Source organism: Rhipicephalus sanguineus, chromosome 5 (assembly GCF_013339695.2).
Source record: "Rhipicephalus sanguineus isolate Rsan-2018 chromosome 5, BIME_Rsan_1.4, whole genome shotgun sequence".
In the NCBI taxonomy this organism is placed as follows: domain Eukaryota; kingdom Metazoa; phylum Arthropoda; class Arachnida; order Ixodida; family Ixodidae; genus Rhipicephalus; species Rhipicephalus sanguineus.
The window spans coordinates 192907233-192933069 of NC_051180.1; the positions used below are offsets into that span (position 1 = coordinate 192907233).

General features: G+C 46.2%; 1 protein-coding gene across 1 annotated transcript in view; it reads right to left on the minus strand.

Moving 5' to 3' along the window:
- Positions 1-25837, minus strand: part of LOC119394545 (alpha-1,3-mannosyl-glycoprotein 2-beta-N-acetylglucosaminyltransferase) — a 148987-nt gene that overhangs the window by 16923 nt on the left and 106227 nt on the right. The window contains exons 10-11 of the mRNA XM_037661868.2: positions 21045-21135; positions 17062-17232 (exon numbers count right to left, since the gene is read on the minus strand). Coding sequence (XP_037517796.1) covers positions 17062-17232; positions 21045-21135 — 262 coding nt within the window. The remainder of the gene's footprint in view (positions 1-17061; positions 17233-21044; positions 21136-25837) is intronic.

A 25837-nucleotide genomic window follows, 5' to 3' on the forward strand; every position in this document is an offset into this window, starting at 1 on the left:
TTCTTAAGCAACTCAGCGTATAATGACTTTGTCAAGGCAACAGCACGCGCCCGAGGCCCATCCAGAAGTGATCTTAGAGCCAGCAAAACAGGCTCACAGAAGAAAACGAACTGCCAGGACAATAAATTTTACATTCTTTGAAGGAAAATTGTGCTTCTCTCTCTCTCTCTTTTTTGTAATCGTCAACATAGGAGCGTGCTACAGTTTTATCATTAAAATGTGGTAGCAGTATGTACATGAATTTTTTTTATTTTTGAACCCGCGAAATCAGGTGCTCGTACGATTCGTGTAAGTACTCTGCTTGAAGGCATAGTTTTTATCTAGATGAGCCAAATAAATGCTTTTTCATGTCTTTTTGCCGCCATTGTAGGCCTACTCCATTCAGTGTTTTCAAGTAACATATTTGGATGCACTTGGCATGTTACCATGTCTCTTTTTAGGGGCACTTCTGATAAGCCGAACTCCTGATAAGACGAACAGATGACCGCGGCCCCTTCGAGTTCGTCTTAACGGGAGTCTACTGTATTGGGTTTGTTTGCAAGTATAGCTCGAACGGCCACAGCTTCTAGTGCCGCTTGGAGTGGAAAGTGCTGACATGCTGCCCTTCTATCGAGTATGATGGCTACACCGCCAGATGATGCGAGAGCATCCTGGTGGTCTTTCCGAAAAACAACAAATTGGCAGAGCAAATTTGCCTGTTTGGGATTTAGATGTGTCTCCTGTAAACACAGCACCTTTGGACACAATTTACTAAGGAGTTCTTGAATATCGTCTAGGTTGTGTATAAGTCCTCTGATGTTCCAGTGTAATATTGTGTTCATATTTAAAGTGTGCGTGTGCTGTGTGTCTTACAGGACCTTTCTTAGGCACGAGCAGGGACAGTTGGGCTAGTTAGTGCAAATTCATCTTTGAAAAAAGCGTGAAAAAAACCACAGCACACAGGCACGAAGGAGACAGGACGAGGCGCCACTAGCAACTGAAGTTTAATCAAAAGCACAGAAAGACAGATACACACACTATAAAAATAATAAGATTAAAGATTCACACAACCATAGAATGAGTATCCATACTGGAAAAAAAATTTGCAGTGGCTTAGCTCGGCTATGCCAGTATATACGTAGCGTTAGCAAAGGTTCAGCTGATTATTCTTAGCTTTCCAGATTGTCTAGGATTATTAGCCTTCTTCTGTTCATTCTTCATACGCTGAACCGCTAATTTCCAGGCAACTACTTCAGGATCCGATGAGATAAGCTTCTCGGCTCTTCTGCGCCGTTGAGCAGCATTTGCGCTCTCCTTCTCCATGGTGTTACCCACCTGCAAATGCCAGTCAGAGGCGCTATCAAGCGGCTCCAGCACAGTGTCAGACGGTGACTGCACAGCAAAGGGGAATAGCTACGCGCACGCTGGCACCAATATGTCTGCCAAGGCTACGACGTCACTCCTCTGGAAAGCGCAGACCGGCGGTGGCGGTATCTGCGCGCAGCGGTGGCGGAGTCTGCGCGCGTGCCGGTGCCAGTTTGTCTGCTGCAGCTACGACACCACTCCTCCCAAACGCGCAGACAAGCAGCGGCGAGCCGCGTGCGGCGGTGGCGGAGAGCGCGTGAGACGCCGGCTCCGGTGAGCCAGCTGTGTGACATCACTGATCCTGGCGCATGCGCAGCATGGCTCATGACGATCCACGCGAAATCGGCTTCGGCTAGGCAAGTGTAGCTAATGCTACATAAACGAGAGGCCATCAGATCAATTGACATCAAGGTATTCAACCTCACGGCTAGATAGCGCCACTGAAGGACAGCTGATTCATGAAAGCCCCGCTTTCGCGATATAGGTGGCTTCAACAATTTCTCTAGTCCTTTGGACTCGGTTTGAAAACAGGCACCGTGACAGGAGTTTTGTTAGGGTGGTCGAGCGATTCTTGCCGTCCCTTTGGCACTGCCTGCTCCGGTGGGCTCGAAGTGGTGTCCATCACCTCTTGCGAGGCATTGGGCTCCAGAGACGTGTGTTCGTGGGGTGGACTTCGTCGGGTGCGACTCAGTCGTTGCCCCACCAGGTCAGAGGTCAATGGGACCTCCTTGGCCGAGTTCAAGGAGGGTGGCGCTTGCCTCAGCATGCCATGCATGGTTCGGGTGACCGCCCAAGAACGTAGTGGTGCTGACACCCCTCGCACCACTTCGGCGTACGATGTGTTCTCTGAAAAATGCAGAGACACGCTGCCTGGTTTTACAAAGGCTCACTTTGGTAGGTCTTATTTCCTTCTTCCTCTTCCAGGCTGCAGAGGACCTGGAATATGCTGGGTGGTGACCATCACAGTTGGCACAGTGTCCACTGGTGTCGCATTTTGCGCAGGTAAGGTGCCCTCGGCAGCCATGGCCAAACCGCTTGCCAATGTACGGCTTGGCAATGTACGGTCTCACTGGCAGTTTGAGATAAGCTGTTACTATTTTAGTGGGAAGTGTTGTGGATCTGAAAGTAAGGATGTGTTTTGTTGGAATTTCCCTGTTCTCTCTTCTGAGACATGGTAACATGTCTAATTTCTTAGAATTCACAGAAAAACTTTTAGAGCATGCTTCTTTTCAACGTGCTCGAAGACGGGACTTCAACCCGTGCAACTGCTAACCTTATGGGTTCACTCGGTTTTTGCAGCGTTATCACAACACCTACTCGTGTGACGGCATCTTGTCAATCAGCTCTCGATAATTTCTTTGTTAACGCTGGTACACAGATTTATACAGCCGGGACCATCAGCTATGATATCAGCGGCCACTGCCCAATACACGTAGTATGCCCATTTTATATTCATGAAAAATGCTTGCCTGATACCACGTTCAGTGATAGATGTCTATCTAGGGAAAATATGCAACGCTTTCGCGCACTTGTACTACGCACAGACTGTCCTCTTTATATAACAAAAAAGGTGCTAGTGAGGCATATGGCAAATTCCTGTCAATTTTCACTTGTCTTTACAATTTATTTTTTCCACTCAAAACAGGCAAAATAAAGAAATGTATTAAAAAGCCTTGGACGCAGCCTCAACACGTTAAGATGATAAGTAAGAAAAATAGGTCATTCAATAGATTTTTACGCACACGTGAGCAAAGCAATGTCATTGCATTTAGGAAGTTATGAAATGCAATACATAAAGAACTGCGAAAAGCTAAAGCTCACTATTATGAAACCCTTTTAGCTGCGGTACAGAGGAAAAATCCTGAAAAAATGTGGAAAATTATCAACGACACCATAAGACAAAAAAATGTGAAACAGCCTTTTCATGAAGTCACCCTAAACAGTGAAAAGGTGACGGGTGTCGCTTTAACTGAATGCTTCAATGATCACTTTGTGAACACGATGACGTCATCAGATAGCGTGGTCAGTGGCACTGCTGTCAATAGTTGTATGCATAGCATTTTTTTCAGCCGACTGATGACACTGAGATTTCTCGTACTTTTTAGGCCTAAAAAAGCAATTCTGTTGATGCAGATGGTATCCAAATCAGACCAATAAAATTTGTAATTGACGTCATTGCAATCCACCTTGCATTTGTGTTTAATCTTGTCCTAGAGACTGGCCATTTTCCAAGTGCTATGAAGAAAGCCAGGGTTTCAGTGATTTTTAAAGGCGGTAATCAAAATGACTTTGGGAACTACAGGCCAATTTCTATTCTGTCTGCCTTTTCTAAGGGTTTAGAAAAGGTAATCTCAGCTCAAATCAATGATTTTTTTTAAAAGAATAACATTCTGTCTGACTGTCACCACAGATTCCGCCCAGACAGGTCGGTCGACAGAGACAGCGTTATGTCAAAAGGAGCAAATAATTGATAACATTAATGCAGGAAAACTAACTTTAGGTGTTGTAACTGAAGTGTAACCCTTATCAGTTCTTGGCTCAGTCATAGCCCAAAGCTCTTGTTTCACTTACCTCGTTTCCCTTTCCCTCTTTATATTGCAATGTACCCTGAAAATAAACCCCATTCTACCAGCTTGTGTCTACTTCGCTTGTGCCAACGCACAGGGAGCGACCAACGATGTAACATTAGGTATATTTATAGACTATAGCAAGGCATTCGATCGTTTAAATCATGAAATTTTAATTAGAAAGCTAGACGGCTACGGTATCCGTGGCGTGGCAAACTAGTTGTTTCGACCGTATCTCTCAGGGCTCCGCTCGAGTGCCAGCACACGCGGCCAACGCATGAACTTAAGGCGCTGCTGTTCCATTTTGCTCCACTTGCCGTTGCTCGCAATGGCGCGTTGCCGAAGCTGATCGCACAGGCGACGCACCTGCAGCAGCGATCTCAGATGCACGAGGAGTAGCCGCTTGCAACGTGCTGCGAGTTTCTCTGTGCTCGCTTTCTCTGTACTTCGTGCGTGATTGTGAACGGTAATCGCTTGGGAAGCAGTTTTTTCGATTTGGCGTGTGTGAAATGGACAAAGCTGAAGAATGCCATCTTGGTGCGCGTGTTGCACGAGGGGGTCGGAAACGAACACCGGTCATCACTTCTCTGAATCAGGGCAGGCACTTGCAAGAAATATTCTCTGAACGCCTATCCCACCAAAATCATGAACACTAACTTCGCTACAAGTTGCCTAACCGAGCTCAGGGAATACAAATCAGGTGCCTTGATCAACCGTAGTTTGGGTTGTATGCCTTTCTCAAGAAATTGGAATTAAATCGCCCGAAAATTTACAACGGTCCTCTCTTTTACGACTTGCTTAGGATGACAAATCAAAGTACATGAGTCATTGTCATTTTCGCCGCAAGGGCGAAGCAATGAATGCAATAGTAAGAAAACGGCCTGTGATGGACATGGTGCTACGCTGCAGAGACATTGGCCCCCCGGCAGCAACTACCACGTGAGAGCAGAAGGGCAAGTTTCTCCCTGCGCAAATATTAGAAGAAGTGAGCGAGCTGGCCGACGACTTTTAAATGCGCCCGTTGCGCTCTTCGCGCCATCTCGCTGGTAATGAAGAAACGCTTATAAGCGCCTGCTGTCTCCGAGTCCTGCCAGCGGTAAAGGGTATGTATATAATGCTCACTGTTAGCTACCTCAAGGATCTGCGCTTTGTGGCGTAGTGGTTAGCGCCACGTGCTGCGAAGCGAGAGGTCGCTGGTTCGATGTCTCGCTTTGGAAGCATTTTTCTGAATTATTTTTCTTTGGGACCTTTATATCTATACATACTTATACATATACGGTGAATGACGGCGGTGGCGACAGCAAAAACCAGCTGAGACTGTCCATATAATTGTTATCGCAACAAAATGCGACCGCCGTAGTCGTGATCGATCCCGCAACCTTCGGGTCAGCAGCCGAGCACCGTAACCACTGTTCCACTGTGGCGGCTAAACACAGGTTCACGGCAATGGAATATTCATGCGAGAGGACAGCTAGACGTGTGAAATTGTAGCATTATTATAGGTCACGTTTGATTATCTTTTGATCTTTATGGGGCATAGCCTGTGAAATGATTGCTTTTTGAAACAGTTGAGGTTATTGAAAAAGTTTAAATGTTGGAATCTCGGCAGTCACGGCTGTCGAAAGCTGCAGCGACGATAGGTCACATGGGTGTTGTAGCAGACGACGCACGAGGCATGATACAAGATGGAACTGCAGCGCTGCGCCGCTAGTTCTTGTGTCGGCCGTCGTGTCCACTTCGGAAAGCAAGCGTCTATGGGGAGCTGTGAAACTGAGCTGGTTCTAGAAACGTTGGGCGGAGGGGCCAAAGTGCCGCAATATCAATTGTGACGTCAAGAGACACTTCAGCTGGCGAAAATAGGTGTCACATTCGTCTGTACAATGCAACAGTTCATCCTTTCGCAGGAGGCATGTTAGCAGGTAAGCAAGTTGGCGAACCAATTAATAAAACATGAGCACAGAGTCCAAGGAAACAGTGCAGCTCCTTCACTGTGGTGGCTGGAATGCTTCAACGGCCGTACCGTAAAATTCCAAGCAACTGCCCCCTGCTCAGCAAGTCGAAACTGCGGGCAAGTGGAAGGGGGGTGCTTTCCCGGAACAGCACCAAAAGTCAAGATGGCAGCGACACATTTCTCGCACCGAAAAAAAAAATTGTGCCAGATCTCACGCATTGTGGCAACCGATTTCATGCGAAGCAGTCAGTGAGTAACAGCCTATGCCGCATTTCTTGCTTTGTGCCAAGCGTTACGAGATGGACTGACGTCGTTGCATAAACTTAGCAGTTGTGTGCATATCGTGCGATTACCAGGCAAGTCGACTACACTGGCGTGAAAAAGGTAGTTCATGGTCCGCTGTAACATTGTCACTTACGTTACAGCATGGCGTCAATTTCGTAGCAAGGAAGTGCAGGCTATGGTGCGATGATCTCTGTATTAAGCAGTGGTTGTTGGCGTATTCGAGCAATGCTTGAATATCTCTTGCTGAGCACATATGTAGTGCTTATCACATTGATATAAAAGCGGATAGCCAACACCAACCACGACTGGCGCTGTCCCGGCACAACGCATCTATAGGTCTTGCAAAGCAGTTTGAAGCGCTTGGGTGGGGGCTAGTTGGAACATACTGTAGAAAAATTTTTTTAGCACTGCAAAGTCTGTGTTGTCCATGTTTTTTCGTCCTCAACTTTGCAGCGCTAAAAAAATTTTTCTACAGTTTGAAGCGCTGGCGTGGCTCTGTGGTAGAACACTTGACTGTCATGCAGAATGTCGGGGTTTGATTCCAGCTCGAGCCGTGAATATTATTCTTTGCTTACATTGGTCATCAGTGCACTTCAGCTTCTCCAGAAGCTGAAGTGCACTCGTGAAACAAGCAACAGTGAAAGTGAAAGACAGACAACACTAGTTCTTTATATCCATCGCATTTCTCATGATCTGAAAAAAGTTATATCGAAGTACCACGTCAATGTTGTCTTTTCTGTCCCGTGCAAACTTTCCAAAATTTGCTCTCTCGCTTCTAATAGGAGCCGTATGCATGTACCAGGCGGCATGCCACTCAGTTTGTGGTATGTGCGATCAACGTGGTGTCCCGTGTCCCTTTCAGTTGGGCAATCTGGTAGATGTTTTAATGAAAGAGCGAGAGAACACAGTTTGTCAATTAAGAGCAACGCTGGTGGCCACCTTGCAGAACATTGTAAAAGGTATGGGTGCATTCCAGAATTTGTGCGCACTGCCTTCCTCATGTCGGAACAGAAAGAGAAATTAAATTGTAGAAGCTTTTCATATCCTCAAGTTCGGTGATAAATGTATCAGTGTTCCTTCTATCACTCTTTGTGACAATGAAGCTACAGATAATCTTCTTAGAAGATTATCTGTAGGCTTACATTCTTTGGCGTGAAAATTTCGCACTTGTAGCATTTTCTCATGGAAGTACGGTTTTTGTTTATTGCCATGCTTTTTACTGTTTACTGATACAGCTCCTTGTTGTTTAAGCATTGTTAGTGGCTTGTTGTTTTTTCGGTTTTCTACCGCTTACTGACACAGCGCTTTGGTGTTCAAGCTTTGTTTTTGGTTTTTGTGCTGTCTTTCGAAAACGTTTTTCAATTATGCAGCTTCTTGGTTAGGTGTGTCAGTTCCTTTACAGATGTTCTAGCCCAATTTTCTTGACTGGTGGGTTTGTTTGTTTTCTACGTCAGTAGGGTGTTTTCTTTGATGGCTTGCTTGGCCTTGGTGGCACTTGCTTTTTGTGTTATCGATGTTTTGGCTATAGTGAATTTGCGCATGTGTTACTTTAAGCATGTTTAATGCAAAAGTCAGGAGGTGCGATAATCTTGGACAATTATCGCCTTTGGGTACTAGGCAGCTGAGTCTGCATTGGTACGTGGCATGATGTGGTGTTTATGGTGATGTCTTGACACTTTGTTATCGGGTGGCTGTATCACGAATGTGATCGCCCTTGCTGGTTGCTGTTATAAATATTCATGTTGCCTCAATAAACCTCAGTTGAAAGTTGAGTGCCTGCCCGGTGTGTATCTTGCTTTCCTTAGTGCTCATTTGTTTCCAATCAAAGAGACGACCACGAGAGCGCCCAGACGTAGGCGGCTACATAGACAGATACGTAGATAGAAACGGTCAATGTGCCTTTGGTTCACTAAGAAATGATTCGCATTTAAAAAATGAGTGCATGTGGACTTCCTCACGAGCCTCTTTCATTCATGCCACAGCGCATTACAAACACGGCTCACGAATGCAATGGCAATGCTACTGGAGCGTGGGAAGCATGGCATGGAAGCACCACACCTACGATGATGAGACAACACAACCGCGCTAAGCAACAAACACTGATCTCGAAGGCCTTCAACAAAGCAGAAATCTGGGCCAGTTGGTAGGTATTCATCTTCACAGGATAGCGCGCACTTACTACGGGGACAAAGGGAGAAGAACTCAACAACACAAGCGCTTGTGTAGTCGAGTTCTTCTCCCTCTGTCCCCGTAGTAAGTGCGCGCTATCCTGTGAAGATCAAAGGCCTTTCTTTTGCTGACTGTGTTGTCATAGGTGCCATCTTGGAATACAGTTCTTGAAGGCCACGCTTTTGCTCGTGGCACTATGATCGTCATGGATGTCTTGCACTAAGTTTGGAGTGCAGGGAAAAAAATTTTGACAATAAAGTTATTTCCTTCCAACATATTTCACGCGAAGGCACTTGGACATTGGGCTGCTAAGCAGCACAAACTGAATGGGACTCAAGCAGGCCAGCATTGCATGGATATGGTACATGATCGAGGTGCGAAGCGAGAGAGGACGGGGGCGAGGGGGCTTTCCCGGAACGGTGTGAAAATGTGAAATTAGCTGCGGAATTGGAGGGAGCACCCCCCCTTTCTCGGAATTTTACGGAAATCTTCTGCAGGTCAAGTCGGATACCATCTTTGTACACGAGGTGATCTAAAATGAGTGCTCGCCACTCACCAAAATGACACTTCTTTAAATTCAAAACAAGCCGAGTGTTGTTAACACAGACCAGAACAACCTCGAAAACGCTCATCGTGCTTGCTAAATGTCCAACCAAAAATGACGTCGTCAAAGTAGCACATGCAGATCTCCAATTTTAGGCTATGCAGAATTGTATCCATAAACCGTTCGAAGGTTGTGGCGGCGTCACACAGTCCGAAGGGCATAACATTGAATTCATAGAGCCCACCCGAAGTCACAAAAGCTCTATGACTGCCAGATCTGCCAATAACCTGACCGCAAGCCAACAAAGGAAAAGTACGAGGCTGAGTGAAGGCAGTCAATGGCATCGTCAATACAAGGAAGGAGATAGATGTCTTTTTTAGTGACTGCATTAAGACGTCGACAGTCCACGCAAAACCTCTAGATGCCATCTTTCTTTCTTACAAGTATTATTGGGGCCGCCCAAGGACTGTATGACTCCTGAATTACCCCCTTGTCTACCATTTCGCGAACTTGCTCACCGATGATAAGGTTTTTGCCTTATCGGATGCTGTCTTGATGTTGTGACATGTGCGAGAATCAGGGATTGGAAGCGTTTTGTCCTCTTGCACACAGATAGGTGCAGTGACAGAACCTGGACCAAGGTGCGGCACTCACTCGTACCGAGTGACGTGTTGACCACGTGAAGAATACGCGAGTTCGAAAGCCGTAGATTTACCACCTTGCCTGGAGCATCTGCATCTGTCAATGAGGCCACCTTAGAAAGCGTGTCTGCTCAGAAGGTGGCGAGTTTCATACCATTCGCGAGTATCGCAGGCTCTGTGGAGCAGCCAACTGTCCACAAAGCAGCTTTTCCATTCTCAACTGGCACTAGGCAATGCGGGATGACGACGTTTTTTATTTTTAGCACATGCTGACTGAATGGAGTGGCATCAAACATGGCATTTTGAAGGTACCCACACAACTGATAATGCTGGCACAGTGCAGTGCAGGTCGCTTTCAGAAAGCTTGTCTCTATGCTTAGCCAACAGGCCGCACCTGTGCACGGTCAGAAGTGGAGGGGTACAAAAAAACTCCCACGGCAGACGTGTGCTTACGGTACAACAAGTGGCCTGGTAGTAACTAGCCAGGGATGATCAGCTCTATGCAGCTGTACCGTGTTTCGATAAAACAGTGTCACAGTGAGTGCAGCTTTGCGAAGCAAAAACGCTCAACTTGTCATCGGAGGGCTTGTTAGAACACTGTAATGAAACTGCGTGAAAGAAATAACTTTGTCACAAATTTGAGCACATTTTAAAGCGCAAGTACATATACAACAAACTACTGATATAACGACCACATTTCACGGTGCCTTCGAGTTCGTTATAAACAGGTTCGACTATACATGTTGCCATGTGAGTTTCTTATTATCACTTTTGATGCATTCGGTTTCCACCCACAAAGACTGTCAGCAACACTCAGCGCAAACCGCGCCTCACTGTTCGACAAGCTTCGCGATTATTGTAGATCGTTTTGTTAAGATTGCGTGCAAGATGCAAACACTCCAGCTTATTCTAGAGCTTGCGCGACAGCTAGCGATAACGCTGGAATATTCGACGGCACATGTACACATGCCGACACGCTTCACCGCTTGTCAGTTTTATCGACGATCGACGCCCTGTTCACCACTATCAGTGTACAGCGTGTATTGCTGTAGTTTGAGTTTTCATTTCCTGGCCACAAGTTCGGCCAAATAAAGAGTTTCATCTTGAACACGTCGACTGCTGTCTTCATCGACGTCACGACCACGTGACACATATATGCCTTGATCATTTCAAGCTCACAAGACAGCAAAAGCGAATAACGTCAAAGGGGCCGTGCAACAGCTTTTCAAGCAAAGCTCACTATGTCTAGCCTGTCTTGGCGTTGATGCCATGCAAAGACTCGTATGGCTCATACCCACATTGGATATGCAGGTATGAGCCGCTCATAAAACGATAGGAAGATTCGTTTGGCAGGATTCCAGCTGTACCCACGGTGGATCACTATTGTAGACGGCCTCTCAGAGTTGTTTCGTGTGTTGGCGCAGGCTCCGCAGGGCTTTGATTGCCTCACATGAGTCTTCACAACCAGATGGGAAGTCCCAAAAGTTTGGGCATGTTGGTATTCCATTTCAGCATCTAGTGCACACACAGAACAAGGACCAAGTGAACCTGTCTTTGTCGGTTGTCACTCGGTCCTTGTTCTGTGCGTGAGCTGGATGCTGAAATCAGATGGGAAGACCAGGCATGATGTGTTCCACCACGGAGGAACAGGCTGTGATTGAGCAACGGCGCCAGAAACTCGTCAAGGAAAGGTCTCGCTGTCGATGTGCAGGCTGTTTTGAGGGCTCATGAAGCTAAAGCGAAAGGCCAGCGATAAGTGAACAATGCCGAGGTGCGGGAGTATGATGCCAAAGCAGAACACCAGCGACAAGTGGAGAATCCAGAGTTTAGAGCACACGAAGTGGAATGCCTACGACAGCATCTTCGTGCACTTCAGGAATTGGAAAAGTAGCAAGAAAGAAAAACTACTATGTCAAGCACAAATACAACACGCTTCCATTTCCCTTACATTCTCGAAAGGTTGGTGAATAAATGCTGTCGACATGCGGTCAAAGGTGCCGGTGAGCATGTAAGCCAAATACAGCGGAATCTCGTCGACATGTCTTTCACGGGAATCGGGAAAAAAAACACATTATGCAAAAATCATACTATTAACCAAAGAGGTTAAAAAAAAAGGAGGAAAATAGCATACACCGTCAGCAACTCCCTTTTATTGAGCCACATTCAAGAAGCTGGCTCTTAACGTGTAGGAGTAAATTATTTTGAAAAGTATTTTTCTGAAATTCTTTGCCTTGCGCATCATCATTGCACATGCTTGGAAGCAGCTCTGCAACGTGCACATTGTGACTAGTTGGAGTGTGGTTTGAGCTAGTATACCGAAGATTAAATGTACGATTTCTATATATATCGGTCAAGATCCAATTTCACGGTCGTATTATCCAATTTTGGGCAAAAATGCAATCATAATAAATGCATGAAAATGCATTGTTTTCAAGGGGTATTGGCTGGGAATTAAAAGAAACGTACTATGCCGAATCATATCAACGGGATTCCATGGTATAGTAGTATTAGTGCACTGCACGAAGCAGGGAAACTTGGTGTCAAAGATGGAAAGATTGTAAAATATAGCTTGCTCTCTGCCAGGAAAACTACAGAGTTCGCATGTGCAGCAGGTACTGGCATTTTAACCCTTTGTGGGGCAGTGGGACTCATATGTCCCACTTTTTTCTTCGCCACGTTCTAATTCTTTAGATCACAACCACTGGATCGATTGCTTTCAGACATTTAGTGCGACAGCGTGATTATTCTAGAAAGCGGTTTTGGTAGTTGTTTTTATGGTATTCACAAGGTGCCAGCACATATGCGTGTTCCAAACAAACCATTCCGCTTGCATGCGCTGTATCCTTTTTTCGTCAGATTTCGGTGCTCTTCACCCGATTCAACATGAACGGCATGCTTGAAAAGTTTATTTCATACTCACGAGTTCCTAAATGTGCTATTGCAGTGGTTTTATTCGTTCCTACCTACACAGTTTCCTCAAAATTTTGTGCAATGCAAAGTTGACAACCTTTCAGTGATATACAGTAGAACCTCACTGATATGTTCCTGCTTAGTACGATTTCCCGGCTCCTACGCTCGCAATCGCGAAAACAAAAACTAACCCAATAGAGCTACTTGTAATACGTTCCCAGAAAATACGATTATTTGGCAGCAACGTTTAGCACCACGGGGAACTGCGGTCGTATGATACGTTCTGCAGCCAGAAACTCTCATTCAGCTGTGCAAAAAGGACCCACTCGTGTACTTGTGAAGCGCTAAATGGCAGACTCTCTGCAGTGCCTAATTCCCCCCCTCCACGCCTTGTCTCCTCTGCAGCTTCTCCGAATTACTCGATCGTCCCCTCCGTATCCTCTCCGAATTGCCCCCCTTCAGCCATTGCCTCAGCTCTCTGTCAACTACACACTGACCCGAAGGTAGGCGGCCACACTGGCCGTCAAACTCTTCATACGGAATGGATGGAGGCAGTCATTCCTCCAGTCTGCCACGGTTAGGTATGAGACCTACGGAAACGCACATGCCGCCGCCGCTACACAACATGACGCGCCACGTAACCATAGCAGCGTCACCATTGTGCGCTGTGTATATGGCCAATAAGACGTCATTTCCTCTACACTTTTCTCACAGACTGTGTTCATTTTCGGGTTGCTCCGCCATCGCGCGGCGCACTTCCCGTAGCCATTTTTCTCTGGCTGGACAATTCTGTCTACCTGCGGGTATTCAGGACCTGCCAGGACATATTTGTTCTGCAAGATATCCAGAAGGTTGCTGGCTATCAGACACCAAAAAGAGACGATGTGTGCCTACCGCCATCTTTGTGAGGACTCGACAGATCGCAATGCGGGCGCTTGGGGACTTCACCTTCGGTAGCCATTATATACTTGGCGTTATCTTTTAAAGCCCGTTCCACCGTGCGAGATGGTGCGATTACTAGAGGCGGTGAACATACCGCTGCATGTCTCAAGACAGAATGCAAACTGATCAGCGCGTGTGTGTGACGTAGCATGCGATAGCCGCGAGCAGCTATCACTTTCGGGGACGCTTATCACTTTCACGAGATTCCACATATCGTGTTGTACCGCTGTTGTTACATGCCGTGCGCAGAGTTGAGCTTGTTAAGCTGTTAGTAGCTTAGAAGGATTGATTGTTGGGCGAATTGGTAATTCATGATGAATGCAAATAGCGCGAAAAAACGTAAGACTAGACGAAGAAGGCTACAGCACAAGCGCATACTAACAACTGAACTTTTATTAGAAAGACGAAAATATATAGGCAACCCAAACCACATGTTCACCACAAACACAACCGAAAACCTTAGATGTGCGCATCCAGGTATGTTATCTCTGCCTCATTTAACGCTAGGGAAGGCTTTGTCACACAGTCATCTTCAGCTTTCAAAATGAAAAAAGCTTCAACGAGCTCACGTGCCGTCTGGTCCCTATGACGTGCGAGCACTTTCGCATCAGACAAGCGAGGAGTACACCTACACTCACGGCAGTGCAGGGCCAAATTAGACGACGGCTGCCCATTCAAAGATCGACGGTGATCTTGCAGGCGCGCATTCAGACAGCGGCCTGTTTGTCCTATATAGTTTTTACCGCACGTGAAAGGCACCTGGTATACAACCCCCTTGCCACAAACCGAAGGGCTGTCCCTGTGTTTCACCTTACACTCATGCCATTTCTGCGCAGTCCCATCCACCTTCATTTCAACAGCGGCGCATACTCTACCAAGCTTATTCTTGGCCAAAAAAACAACATCCATATCATATCTGGCACCAACCTTCTTGAGACGATGGGAAACACCGTGCAAGAAAGGGATACTTGCGAGAGGCTTCTTCTCACGTACCCTATCATTTTCGACCGAGCCTTTCAACTCAGATTTCAAGGTCGCGAGAATCCTTTCACACAGGCGGCCCAAATTAGCAGCAGGATAGCGCGCTTCTCGGAGCCTGTCCAGCTGCTTGTAGAAACTTTCACACAACAGGTGCGGGCACGTTTTCTTTAAAGCGGAAGTCAATCAAGAAACCGCAACGCCATTTTTCACTAACTTAGAATGACAAGATTGGAAGTCTAAAATTGGCTTCACTGAACACGGGGCATACAGCCAACAAGTGTGAGCACCACCAAAACGAATGGTCAAGTCTAAAAACTGAATAGCACCTTCCCGCGGCACTTCAAACGTGAAATTAAGGCCTGCCCCTTTCTCCTTAAAAGGTTTGAGAACGCTCGTCCTAGTGGCAACACACCGGCAGGAGTCAACTAGAACAAGGTAATCGTCCACATATCGAAAAGTTCTTACAGCAACATCATTCAAGTCAGGTTCAAGTTCCCGGTCTACCCTGCTCAAATAGATATCGCTCAAAACTGGGGCGCCTCTAGAGCCAATGCACACACCCGACTTCTGCTGTATACACATCACTCCGCCACCCGATCACTGTAGACTTCAAATACAGACCAAGTAACTGCACAAAAGCCCCCACAGAAATGCCACATTTGTCCTGGAACACTTGCTCATCGTTGTCCTTTACAATGCAATCATGTACATAGGACAGTAGCTTATCGTGCTGCAGAGAATAAAACAAGTCCTCTACGTCAACGCTGAACCCAGAGACGGAAGAGCATGAATCACTCTGAAGGAACTTGATCCCCTCAGACGAGTTCTTGACTCGAAAGGGATCCGCGATGTGTAGCGCCGACAGGTGTTTCTGGAGGAACCCAGAAACCGCGTGTTGCCAAGTCCCACGTTCTGACACAATCAGTCGGAAGGCGTCACCATTCTTATGGGTCTTTACGGTAAAAAACACGTGGAGTAGAGAACCCTTTTCATTCCTTACCGAGGCCGAAAGGTTGTGTAGGTTGAGCTCCTCCAAAAGGCCAAACGCTTTTTTCTTGATGGCCGTAGGCTTCTCCTTCACCTTCTTCAGGTTCTTGTCCACTGCCGCTGTCGCCTTTTCTAAGAATGTTCCTTCTTGCATCAGCACAAATGACTCTTCCTTATCGGCAACTAGAGGCCTGATGCCTTTGGCGGCCAAGTTCTACCACGCTACTGTTCTCAGTAGCGTGGTAGTTTTTTTCACAGATGGTGCGCGTCGCGCATCGAGAATATCGCTTCAGCTCTTCGGCAAACCCAGCCACATATTTCCAAGCGGCATTGCAGAAAGAACCAACGCTCACGCAGCGCAAAGTTTCGTTTGCTGCCACAAAGGTAGCTTTTCTTTACTTTTACGCTGGTTGTCCCAGTGTTTGATGTTGCAATAGCCGGGTTGTCTCGGGATTTCAACACACGTGACCACGACGTTGCTTCCTGTCAGGACAGGAACTAGGTGGCTGACCTCTCGGTGCCAGTGAGATGCCAGAAGTTCGAAAATCAAAGAGTCTCTATTATATGTTTTTTGAAAAATAAATGTTTTTTTGCCCGTGCACTTCAATATGGGCTTGTCAGCCTCAATTTTTACCGGATTTGAACGGTACCTTTTCCCAGATCGTACGTTTATTTTTCGTGTTTTTTTTTCGGAAACGCATCAACGAGGTTCTACTCCGAAAGCGTAGTCAGTCTAATATTGTGTGCAACTGATTGCAGTATCCAATTTTCATTTTGCTTCACGCAGGGAAGTCTCTTCCAATGGAGGCAGCAGTTGAGCTCTTCCTCTAAGAACAAAAATTAGACTGTTGCAGGCATGCCCAGTACCCACACCTGCTGCTTGCGTGCTGTTAGCAAGCGGATGTACAATGGATATTTAATTGGGTGTTTCTGTGATAGAGAGTAGGTGTTCGTAGCCTCTGTCCTCCGTGGTTTTAAGGCAGCAGCAAGTTCGCATACAAAATAAAGGTTTTTTTTTTTTTTCTGAAAAGACTCTCTTTTAGTGGGACACACATCTCCCACTTTTGCAGATACACCCATAGGGCAGTGGGACACATACGTCCCACTTTTTTCTCAAAAACCGTTAACAATGGAGAACTCAAATTTTGTACATGTTATAAGAAGCTGATAGCAATGACAATGCCGCCCTCAATAGGTGGCGTGTGTTGTTCAAAACATTATGACCCCTAAAGGGTTAACAAATGGCATGCCAGTGTGTGTGCCCATGCTGTGGATGTCTGAATCAAAGTAGAGGCTGATATAGCCACAGTATGCGTGTACATAACATTTAGGTGGTGTGTGTGTATAAACATACAGATAACATTTTGCTAAATCATTTGCTAGAGCACTGGTTAGTTAACCCAGCCGTTAACTTTCCCAAGCTGAATTCCCCCCAAACAGCTGCAACAAGTCTGCATTACTGGTTATTCATTTTTCTCACGGGGGACATGCAGAACCCCTGACAAATGAGTGCACTCTGCAATCAAAGGGTTAAACAGAACTTAAGCAGATGGTTACTGGATGTAATGCCAACCTCAGGCGGTCACCTCAACTATATTTGTGGTGCACCGTGTAATGTCGAAGAGTCATGTCTGTTCTCAGTGTCACAGATTTTGAGTTGAGAGAGCAGTAATGAAGACATCTATTCCTGGAAGCCCTTCTGAGAGATAAGAGGTTTGCATGAAGGCTGCTCTGGGTTACCTTGAAGTCGTCCATGATGGAGAGCTTCTTGGCAATGTTCTTGAACTGCTCCTTGGTAGTGTATGTGATGCGCAGTGGCCCTTTGGTTTCCAAGCTTCCCTTGAGAACCTGGCTCACCGTGACCAATGGAGAGCCGTACACCTCCTTGACAAAGGCTACATCATAGTTATCCTGTTTGTGGGGGCATAAAACATCACAGTTTCCATCAGCAGCTGTACTAATGCTGCACACCAGTAACAGCACTAGCAACACTGTGAACTCCCAACTGGGTGAGCTGAGACATTTATTTTCAACTAGGAGCTACACGCTAAAGGAGGTCATGGGGCACGATGTAAAATAACTTTAGCAGGCCACATATGCACAGCAGCACTTGCACATTCACTCTCGTATGCAGCCTTTCTCCTGAAACTTTTTAGATGTCTCAAAACTAAATCCCAGTCACCAAGTTGTTTCATTGTCATGCAAGTAGCAGTGCCATAAATGAGAATCAAATTACACCTATGGTCTGCCCACTTTGCCTTGCAGGGTCAGCCAGTGAATGAGGCGGTAAAGAAAAACTCGCAGAAGTAACATCGGTACAAGGGTCCCAGATGTCTGCGCATCAATGGTGCAGTATCTGAGGCCAAATTATCCCAACTAATCAGTCCCTCCTTTCTATGCTCCACAAACAACTCCACCTAAAAGACGCAACAGCACCAGCAGCTACGACTGTATGAACACTGGTGGCCAAGACAACGTGCTCTTGCAAAATTCCCCGCAACGGAGAAAACAATCTGCCCAGTGCAGTGGAATCAAGTAATTACAGAACTACTCATCGCATCCATTATGGCTAGCAAGAACAAAAACATCATATAAAACAAACAAAAACCCAATGAATTATCGCATGCACGAATCAAGTGCCTCTCCTGTTCCTTGGCGCTGTTCCAAATCGTGCACCAGCACCAACTTTCCACTTTAAAGCCGCTTTCCCTGACGATTCCCTGATAAATTCCTGTTCAAAATTCACTGACGAAGTTGTGTGACCACAGGCTTGATGGCAGCTTGTGGGCCCAGGCTAAACGTTTAATAGATTCTGGTTATCCCACATGCCTGTTGACAGCCGTCGACGAAAATGTGAGCAGGAAGGGAAGGACAAATGCCGGGGAGCCAAGGATGCTGTAGTGCCCTACATGCACGTCATTTCGCATAATTTGCGAGGAAGACCGGTGCGGACGTAGTTTTTTCTGCTCCCTAACAATTACAGGGATGTGCAAAAAGGTAAATGCAGAGAGTAGCGGGACTGTATGATCAAGTGCACCGGGAAAAATTTGTCAGTTGCAGTCGAGGCGTTCTGTATTGTATCCCTTTGTCATGTTAACGCGTATGCATAGGCCAGGCTGGAAGGATTTAGGAAACACCAGTACAATTGAGAAAAAGCTCTCATTTGAGAATTCACTGTCAGAGGTGTGGTTGAGCCCCAACGTTTCAAAACACCCGTATTCTCGATAGGGCCCGCAGCAGAACCACGCAGGAAATAATTGAAGCCTACGAAATTGACAAAAGGAAAGAAGAATATGCCTTCTTTAGCTTCGTCAGCTAAAGAAAAGATGTATCTGGAATCATCGCTTTGACGGTGGTGGGTGCAGATTGTTGTGATGACACGTGCAGGCTTTGTGCTATATCTTTACGTCTTGTTCTCTCAGTTTTATCGATCCACTGTTATTGTATAAAAGCCATGTGTGATCGCAAATAAAACTATTAGTTGCAAGTTAGCGCTGTGTGTGTGCGTCCTTCTCTGTCCCTGTCAAGGTGCGCTATGCCATATGAATTATAATTCCTCGAGGGCACAAAATTTCCAGGCTTATCCTCGTTTTGAGTTTTACTGGTCACTCAACAGCCTGAAATATGTGCTTTTGTTCATAGTTGCGCAAATTTTAACTGTACAAAGTAATCTGTTACCTTCCCTTCATATATAAGTGACTTATTTCATCATAATTGAAAATATTTGAAAGACTGAGAAAACTTGCTGCTTCTTTTGGGATGATTACTTGTTAGCTCGGTGGCACCTGGCAACGCTGCTATGGACACAGTTTTGTTACCTGTGTTGCCTACAGCTGATAAGAGAGCCTACAGATGTTTTTCATTTAACCAAGGTGGAAAATATAGCAGTGACAGCAATGTTTATTCAGCAATTTTCAATAGCTTGTTGGTATCCTATCTACACTCAAACAGGCCTCTAGCATAATCTCATCCACACAAGCATCATCAGGTTTTCCCAAACCATACATTTCTTTTTGCGTTTTCACCTAAAACACCTGTTTTTCAAGTTTTACAATAGTATCCTCGTTACAACGGATATGTTTACAACAGACATTCGGATATTACACACCAATTTGCGGCGTTATGCCGACCTCTGCATTTGTTCCATTGATTGAGCTTCATTTACAACGGATTCTGGTACAACGGACATTCAGATATAATTGACAAAAATGTGAGGCCAGCAAGGTGGTCAGGACTCCTTTAGAGCGGACTTTTCTACCACAGACATACCAAATTCAATAACTTCCGACTTCAAACATTGCTTAGCATACTTTCCGGACGGGAACAGCGAGCCACGGATATCGACGTACTGATTTAAGAACGAAGCCGCTGATCACCGGTCTGTCAATGATCAGCTGTGCCTAGCTGTAGCGACAAAAAAATCGGCGCGCAGTGTGCCTGGTGTTGCGTTTTGGGACGCTGACGCACGAAATTGCTAGCTGCTGCCACCGCTTCTCCGAAGGGCCGCTGCCTGGTGAGCTTGGCCGGGGGGTCGGCTGCCGATGTGCAAAATGCCCATACGCGGTTCTGAGGAGCCAGCGGGCGATGCGATTCGTTGCTTGCAACAAAGGACATTGTGGCTTCTTTGCTTTTGCATGCCCGCTAGCGCGATGTTCTTGGCCACAAAGTTCGGATTTATCTCGTACATCGGCACTGTCATCGGAGTTAGCCCTATAGCCACGACATTGAGTAGAAAGCTCGGTTGCGATGTGCGTGGCCGCGGTGCCCGATGTTTCAAAGTACGTCATGCTCGATTGCGTGACAGAGTTGTCCCGCGGTGGTCATCGTCATAAGCTCCGAAGTGCTGATAAGAAGAACCTCTAACAGCGGGTCCAACGAGTCAACGCTATTACAGTCGCACGTCTGCGATGTTCGCGACAAGTGCGGCGCGCTATCGTAATCTGATGATTGAGCTTCCGCTTGCAGCTACCAAACTGAAGCGTTCTAAATTATCGTCGACCCGTGAACACAGAACGAGTGCGAACACGTCACTAACTAGCGCAATTTTCGACAGTCACGACCTCGCGACACACAAGCAGCAGACGGATGATCCCGAAGCGAACATCACGGCAGAAACAGTCAATCGGAGGCCTTGAACTGAACGTGAAACATGTGCTTTTTGTACGCTTGTTACTGAATGGAAGAGCTAGCTGAAACGGAGAACTTGAACACTGAGAAATGCTCTTTACGACGAGCCCAAAATGGTGGTGCCCGGTTGCGCTGTTGCCGAGCTATAATCTTGAAAAACGCAGTTTTTTTTTTTGCTGTTTTCGCAATTTTTGCCAAGTTGGCAGACACAAAAAACAATTTTTATAGCACTTCTACGTAGTTTTCAGTGAAGATATTTTGGAATCTGATAGAAAAAGGGCTACAAGAACTGAAAATGCGATTTTGCAAAAATCGCATTTTTTTTGTCATTCGTTAAGAATAAATCCATTCTTTGACCGTGTTTGCGACTTGTAATACTCTCCGGCTATAACAGACCCATTAGGTGTTTACATAAAAGTCTGTTGTAACAGTACTTGGATTTTACATAATCCCTTTACAACAGACCAAAATCCTCTTCACTATGAAGGTCTGTTGTAATGAGGTTATACTGTAATTCCAGAGCTAGTGCTGGCAGAAAAAGCCCATTCAAACCACAAAACTGCCAAGAAGAATTTGTAAGATCACCTGTGACTTACCTTTTTCAGGTAGTTGAGATCTTTGCTAGTAAAAGGCACAAACTTTTTGTTGAGTTGAATAAACTTAAGATGCTTTTCATAAAAGAGCCCACTGAAAAAAGGAAAAAAGAACACTGAAGCACAAAGCACAACCCTAGCTCTTGGAAAAAATCCAGTCTCTTTGGATGTAACTTCATAACTGAGTAGGCACAGCAGAAATATGTTGAAAAGCTCGGCTCACATCACTAAAAACTGCACGTGGAAATCTGCTCAATCAGCAAAGAATAACGCCAGTTCACGGAATAGTGTATTGACACATGCCTACCTGCACATGCTTATGCACTGGTAACTTAAAAGCGAGTGAATGCGACACAGGACAAGCGCTGACTGGCAACTGGTTGGTTTATTCTAAAAACGCGCAAATATACATTGAAACGGAAAACTTGGGGGAGGGGAACCTATCAGAGCTTCTAGCAGCGCATATGTCCTGTGGCACATTATTGTTTAGTCATAAGTGATTACCGTAAAAACCCGCGTATAGCCCGGGGTTTTTTTCTAGATTTTAGGGTGCGAAATTTCGGCCCCGTACTATATGTGGGTCCCAAGAATTTTCGGCCCAAATTCAGTTTCGGTTTCGGCATAGCGCGGTGCTATCATCATCATCAGGACTCTACGGTCTGCGCGCTTCTGCGCTAGGTAGTGTTAGCGGCGTTAGTCTTACGGACCCCCGCGTGCAACAGTGGTTGGTCAGTCGGTCAGTGGCCTTTGCTTCAACTTGGTGCCGAAAACGACGGCCTCGATTTTGCTCCTGTGATTTTACACTATGTCAGGACCGCGCAGGCAGTACTCTGCTGCTTTTAAAAGAAAAGTTATCGCTGCTGCCGAAACCATCGGCAACTGTGCCGCGGAGCGGCAGTTCGGAGTCAACGAGCGGAGTATTCGCGGTTGGCGGAAGCAGAAGGAAGCCCTCTTTGCATGCAGCGGCCAGCGAAAAAGTTTCCGCGGACCAAAAAATGGAGCATTTCCTGACGTGGAACGAGAACTCACAGACTTTGTGCGGGAGCAGCGAGCTGCACATCTCGCTGTCAACATCGAGCTGCTACAAGCGAAGGCAAGGGAGATCGCTCGAGACAAAGGCATTCAGCCGGAGGATTTCAAAGCGAGCAAGCATTGGGTGTCTCGCTTCATGCGCCGCGCTGGGTTCTCCCTACGTCGGCGTATCTCCCAGAAGCTACCAGAGAGCTACGAAGAGCACCTTGTGGCTTTTCAAAGGTACATAATTGCGTTGCGAAAGGCAGTCCCCTTTCAGCTGGGCCAGATCGGCAACGCGGATCAGACGCCGGTCTACCTGGATATGCCCTCGGCGCTGACGGCGCATCAAAAAGGCTCCAGGCAAGTTATCGTGCGGTCGACTGGAAACGAAAAGACGCGGGTGACTGTAATGTTATCCTGCACGGCTGACGGTCGCAAGCTGCCACCCTACGTGGTGTTCAAACGAAAGACGCTGCCGAAGGGGGAGAAGTTCCCGAAAAATGTCGTCGTCCGCTGCCAGGACAAGGGGTGGATGGACGAATCGTTAGTCCTTGACTGGATAAAGTCCGTGTGGTGTCGACGGCCCGGAGCACTGCTGGGGCTGCCTTCGATGCTTGTGCTCGACGCGTTTCGGTGTCACCTGGCCGACTCCGTAAAGCGACTGCTGCGCGACTCCCGCACCGAGCTCGTCGTCATCCCGGGAGGGATGACATCACAGCTGCAGCCGCTTGATGTGTGCCTTAATAAGCCATTTAAGGACCATGTCAAGCGCCTGTACGTGGAGTGGATGAGGTCCGGAGAACCTGAAGTGACCCCTGCCGGACGGCTGAAACGGGCCTCGCCAGCGATGCTCTGCTCGTGGATAGTCGAGGCTTGGGCCTGCATTCCAGAGGCGCTCGTTTGCCGCGCCTTCAAAAAGTGCTCCATCTCGAACGCGCTTGATGGCACTGAGGATGATGTGCTGTGGGAGAACATTTCCGACAAGGGAGCTTCGGAAGAGAGTGCGTCCGACGACGACGATTAATGAAATGTCAATAAATGCATTTTTTCCATTTTGCTCGGACTATATTCGGGTGAAAACTTTTTTTCTCACGTTTGCTATCCCCGAATTACACCCCGGACTATATGCGGGTCCGAGCTATATGCGGGTTTTTACGGTAGTTATATAACAATTAGTTAAGCGATTAGTCATGCATTGGCTCACACCTGTTGCGTGGTCCAGCCTTGCAGGCCGCAAAACGGTGTGAGCCGATAGTACAATGAAAGTTCTAGAGGACCAACAACCGACGTTCTTACACAAACTGTCGCATTGCATAATGCGCAAGTGCAGCCACTTCACACAGCACTAGAGCGAGCCCATGAAAGTATATTCTGCAATAAAAATAATTTCAGACCACTGAAGTTTTTTACTTTTATGAGAAAAAAATCACAAATTTGACAAAACCTTCATCCTGGTCCACATTGAGATAAAATTTACTTAGAATAACAGAGAGCTGAGCTAGTTGGTAAGTATTCATTCTAAAAAGACAGGGCGTGCAAACACGGACACAAGAAAGAAGTAAGGACACCACAAACGCCGACTAACAACTGAAGAGACGCACAACGGCTGAAAAGAAAGAAGGCATGAAAACTTATCTAGGCATGCCCATGCAACGGGCGAACCTATCAATACGGCACACGTGGTGGTCTACATGGAAGATAACTGTTAAGGCATTTGATTTCATCTTTATGCAAGTTAATCAAAGGTTGGCTCACGCATGCACTACCACTATTCTCGATATGCCATGCTTCAATCATCAGGCGCGTTTCTTCATTTCTATGACGGTACAACACTGCGCATTCATCAAATTTTGGCGTGCACTTACAATCTCGACAATGCAAAAATGTTCCAAAAGCCGGGAGAGTTCATGATTAAAATAGATACTCCGACTTAACATAACAAAATATAACAAAAACTACACAGACGTTTCGTCACCTATGCGGGTGACATCTTCAGTATGAACTGGCACCGAATGAGCGGAGACTAGAAATGACTGGATGACCTCCGCTCATTCGGTGCCAGTTCATACTGAAGATGTCACCCGCATAGGTGACGAAACGTCTGTGTAGTTTTTGTTATATTTTGTTATGTTAAGTCGGAGTATCTATTTTAATCTCGACAATGTAAGGATAGATTAGAAGGTGAGCCTCCCGTAAGCGATCTCTTATGTTCCAACAATCTCTGGTTGATGCATCGGCCCGTCTGTCCTATGTAGAAGCGGCCGCAGCTGAAAGGAATCTTATACACCACACTCGTACGGCAATCAGTGAATTTGTTGGTGTGTTTTACGAAACAAATATCGGTCCACTTCTTGTCTTTTACTCCCTCATTCTTCCTCTGCAGAGCGGCACAAATCTTACCTAGCTTATTGGCAGCCGTGAAAACAACATTAACGCCGTATCTAGTTCCTACTTTCTTTAGCCTGTGAGATACGCGATGAATGTACGGTATACCTACGACACGTTTCTTCCTATCGCTTCCTGCAACCATGCTTGGACTTAACACAATAGACTTCTTTAAACGTTCAGCGACCGTGGCCACTGCATCACGAGGATACCCTACATCTAAAAGACGTGTAACCTGTGCGTTAAAGCTATCACTCATCTAGATGTCTTTTAGATGTAGGGTATCCTCGTGATGCAGTGGCCACGGTCGCTGAACGTTTAAAGAAGTCTATTGTGTTAAGTCCAAGCATGGTTGCAGGAAGCGATAGGAAGAAACATGTCGTAGGTATACCGTACATTCATCGCGTATCTCACAGGCTAAAGAAAGTAGGAATTAGATACGGCGTTAATGTTGTTTTCACGGCTGCCAATAAGCTAGGTAAGATTTGTGCCGCTCTGCAGAGGAAGAACGAGCGAGTAAAAGACAAGAAGCGGACCGATATTTGTTTCGTAAAACACACCAACAAATTCACTGATTGCCGTACGAGTGTGGTGTATAAGATTCCTTTCAGCTGCGGCCGCTTCTACGTAGGACAGACGGGCCGATGCATCAACCAGAGATTGTTGGAACATAAGAGATCGCTAACGGGAGGCTCACCTTGTAATCTATCTTTACATTGTCGAGATTGTAAGTGCACGCCAAAATTTGATGAATCCGCAGTGTTGTACCGGCATAGAAATGAAGAAACGCGCCTGATGATTGAAGCATGGCATATCGAGAATAGTGGTAGCGCATGCGTGAGCCAACCGTCGATTAACTTGCATAAAGGTGAAATCAAATGCCTTAACAGTTATCTTCCATGTAGACCACCATGCGTGCCGGATTGATAGGTTCGCCTGTTGCATGGGCATGCGCAGATAAGTTTTCGTGCCTTCTTTCTTTTCAGCCGTTGTGCGTCTCTTCAGTTGTTAGTCGGCGTTTGTGGCGTCCTGACTTCTTGTGTCCGTGTTTGCACGCCCTGTCTTTTTAGAATGAATAAAATTTACACCACATGCTTCAACGAAAAATTAGCTTTATACCTCAAGCGAAAGCGAATAAATAGTTCTTACATGGCAAGTTTTATCATTACATTTATCGTTTGTTTTAGGGAAGAAAATAACTTCTGAAATCGCCCACTGACGGCAATGGAGAACTTCAATGAGGAAGCTGCCGTATTACCAAAGGGGAAGATAGCCATCAATGGCGAATTTCAAAAATGATTTTCTTCCTTAAAACAAAAGAATGTAAGGATTAAACTTGCTATATAAGAAGAACTATTTGCTTTTGATTGATTATAAAGTTGATTTTTCATTGGAGC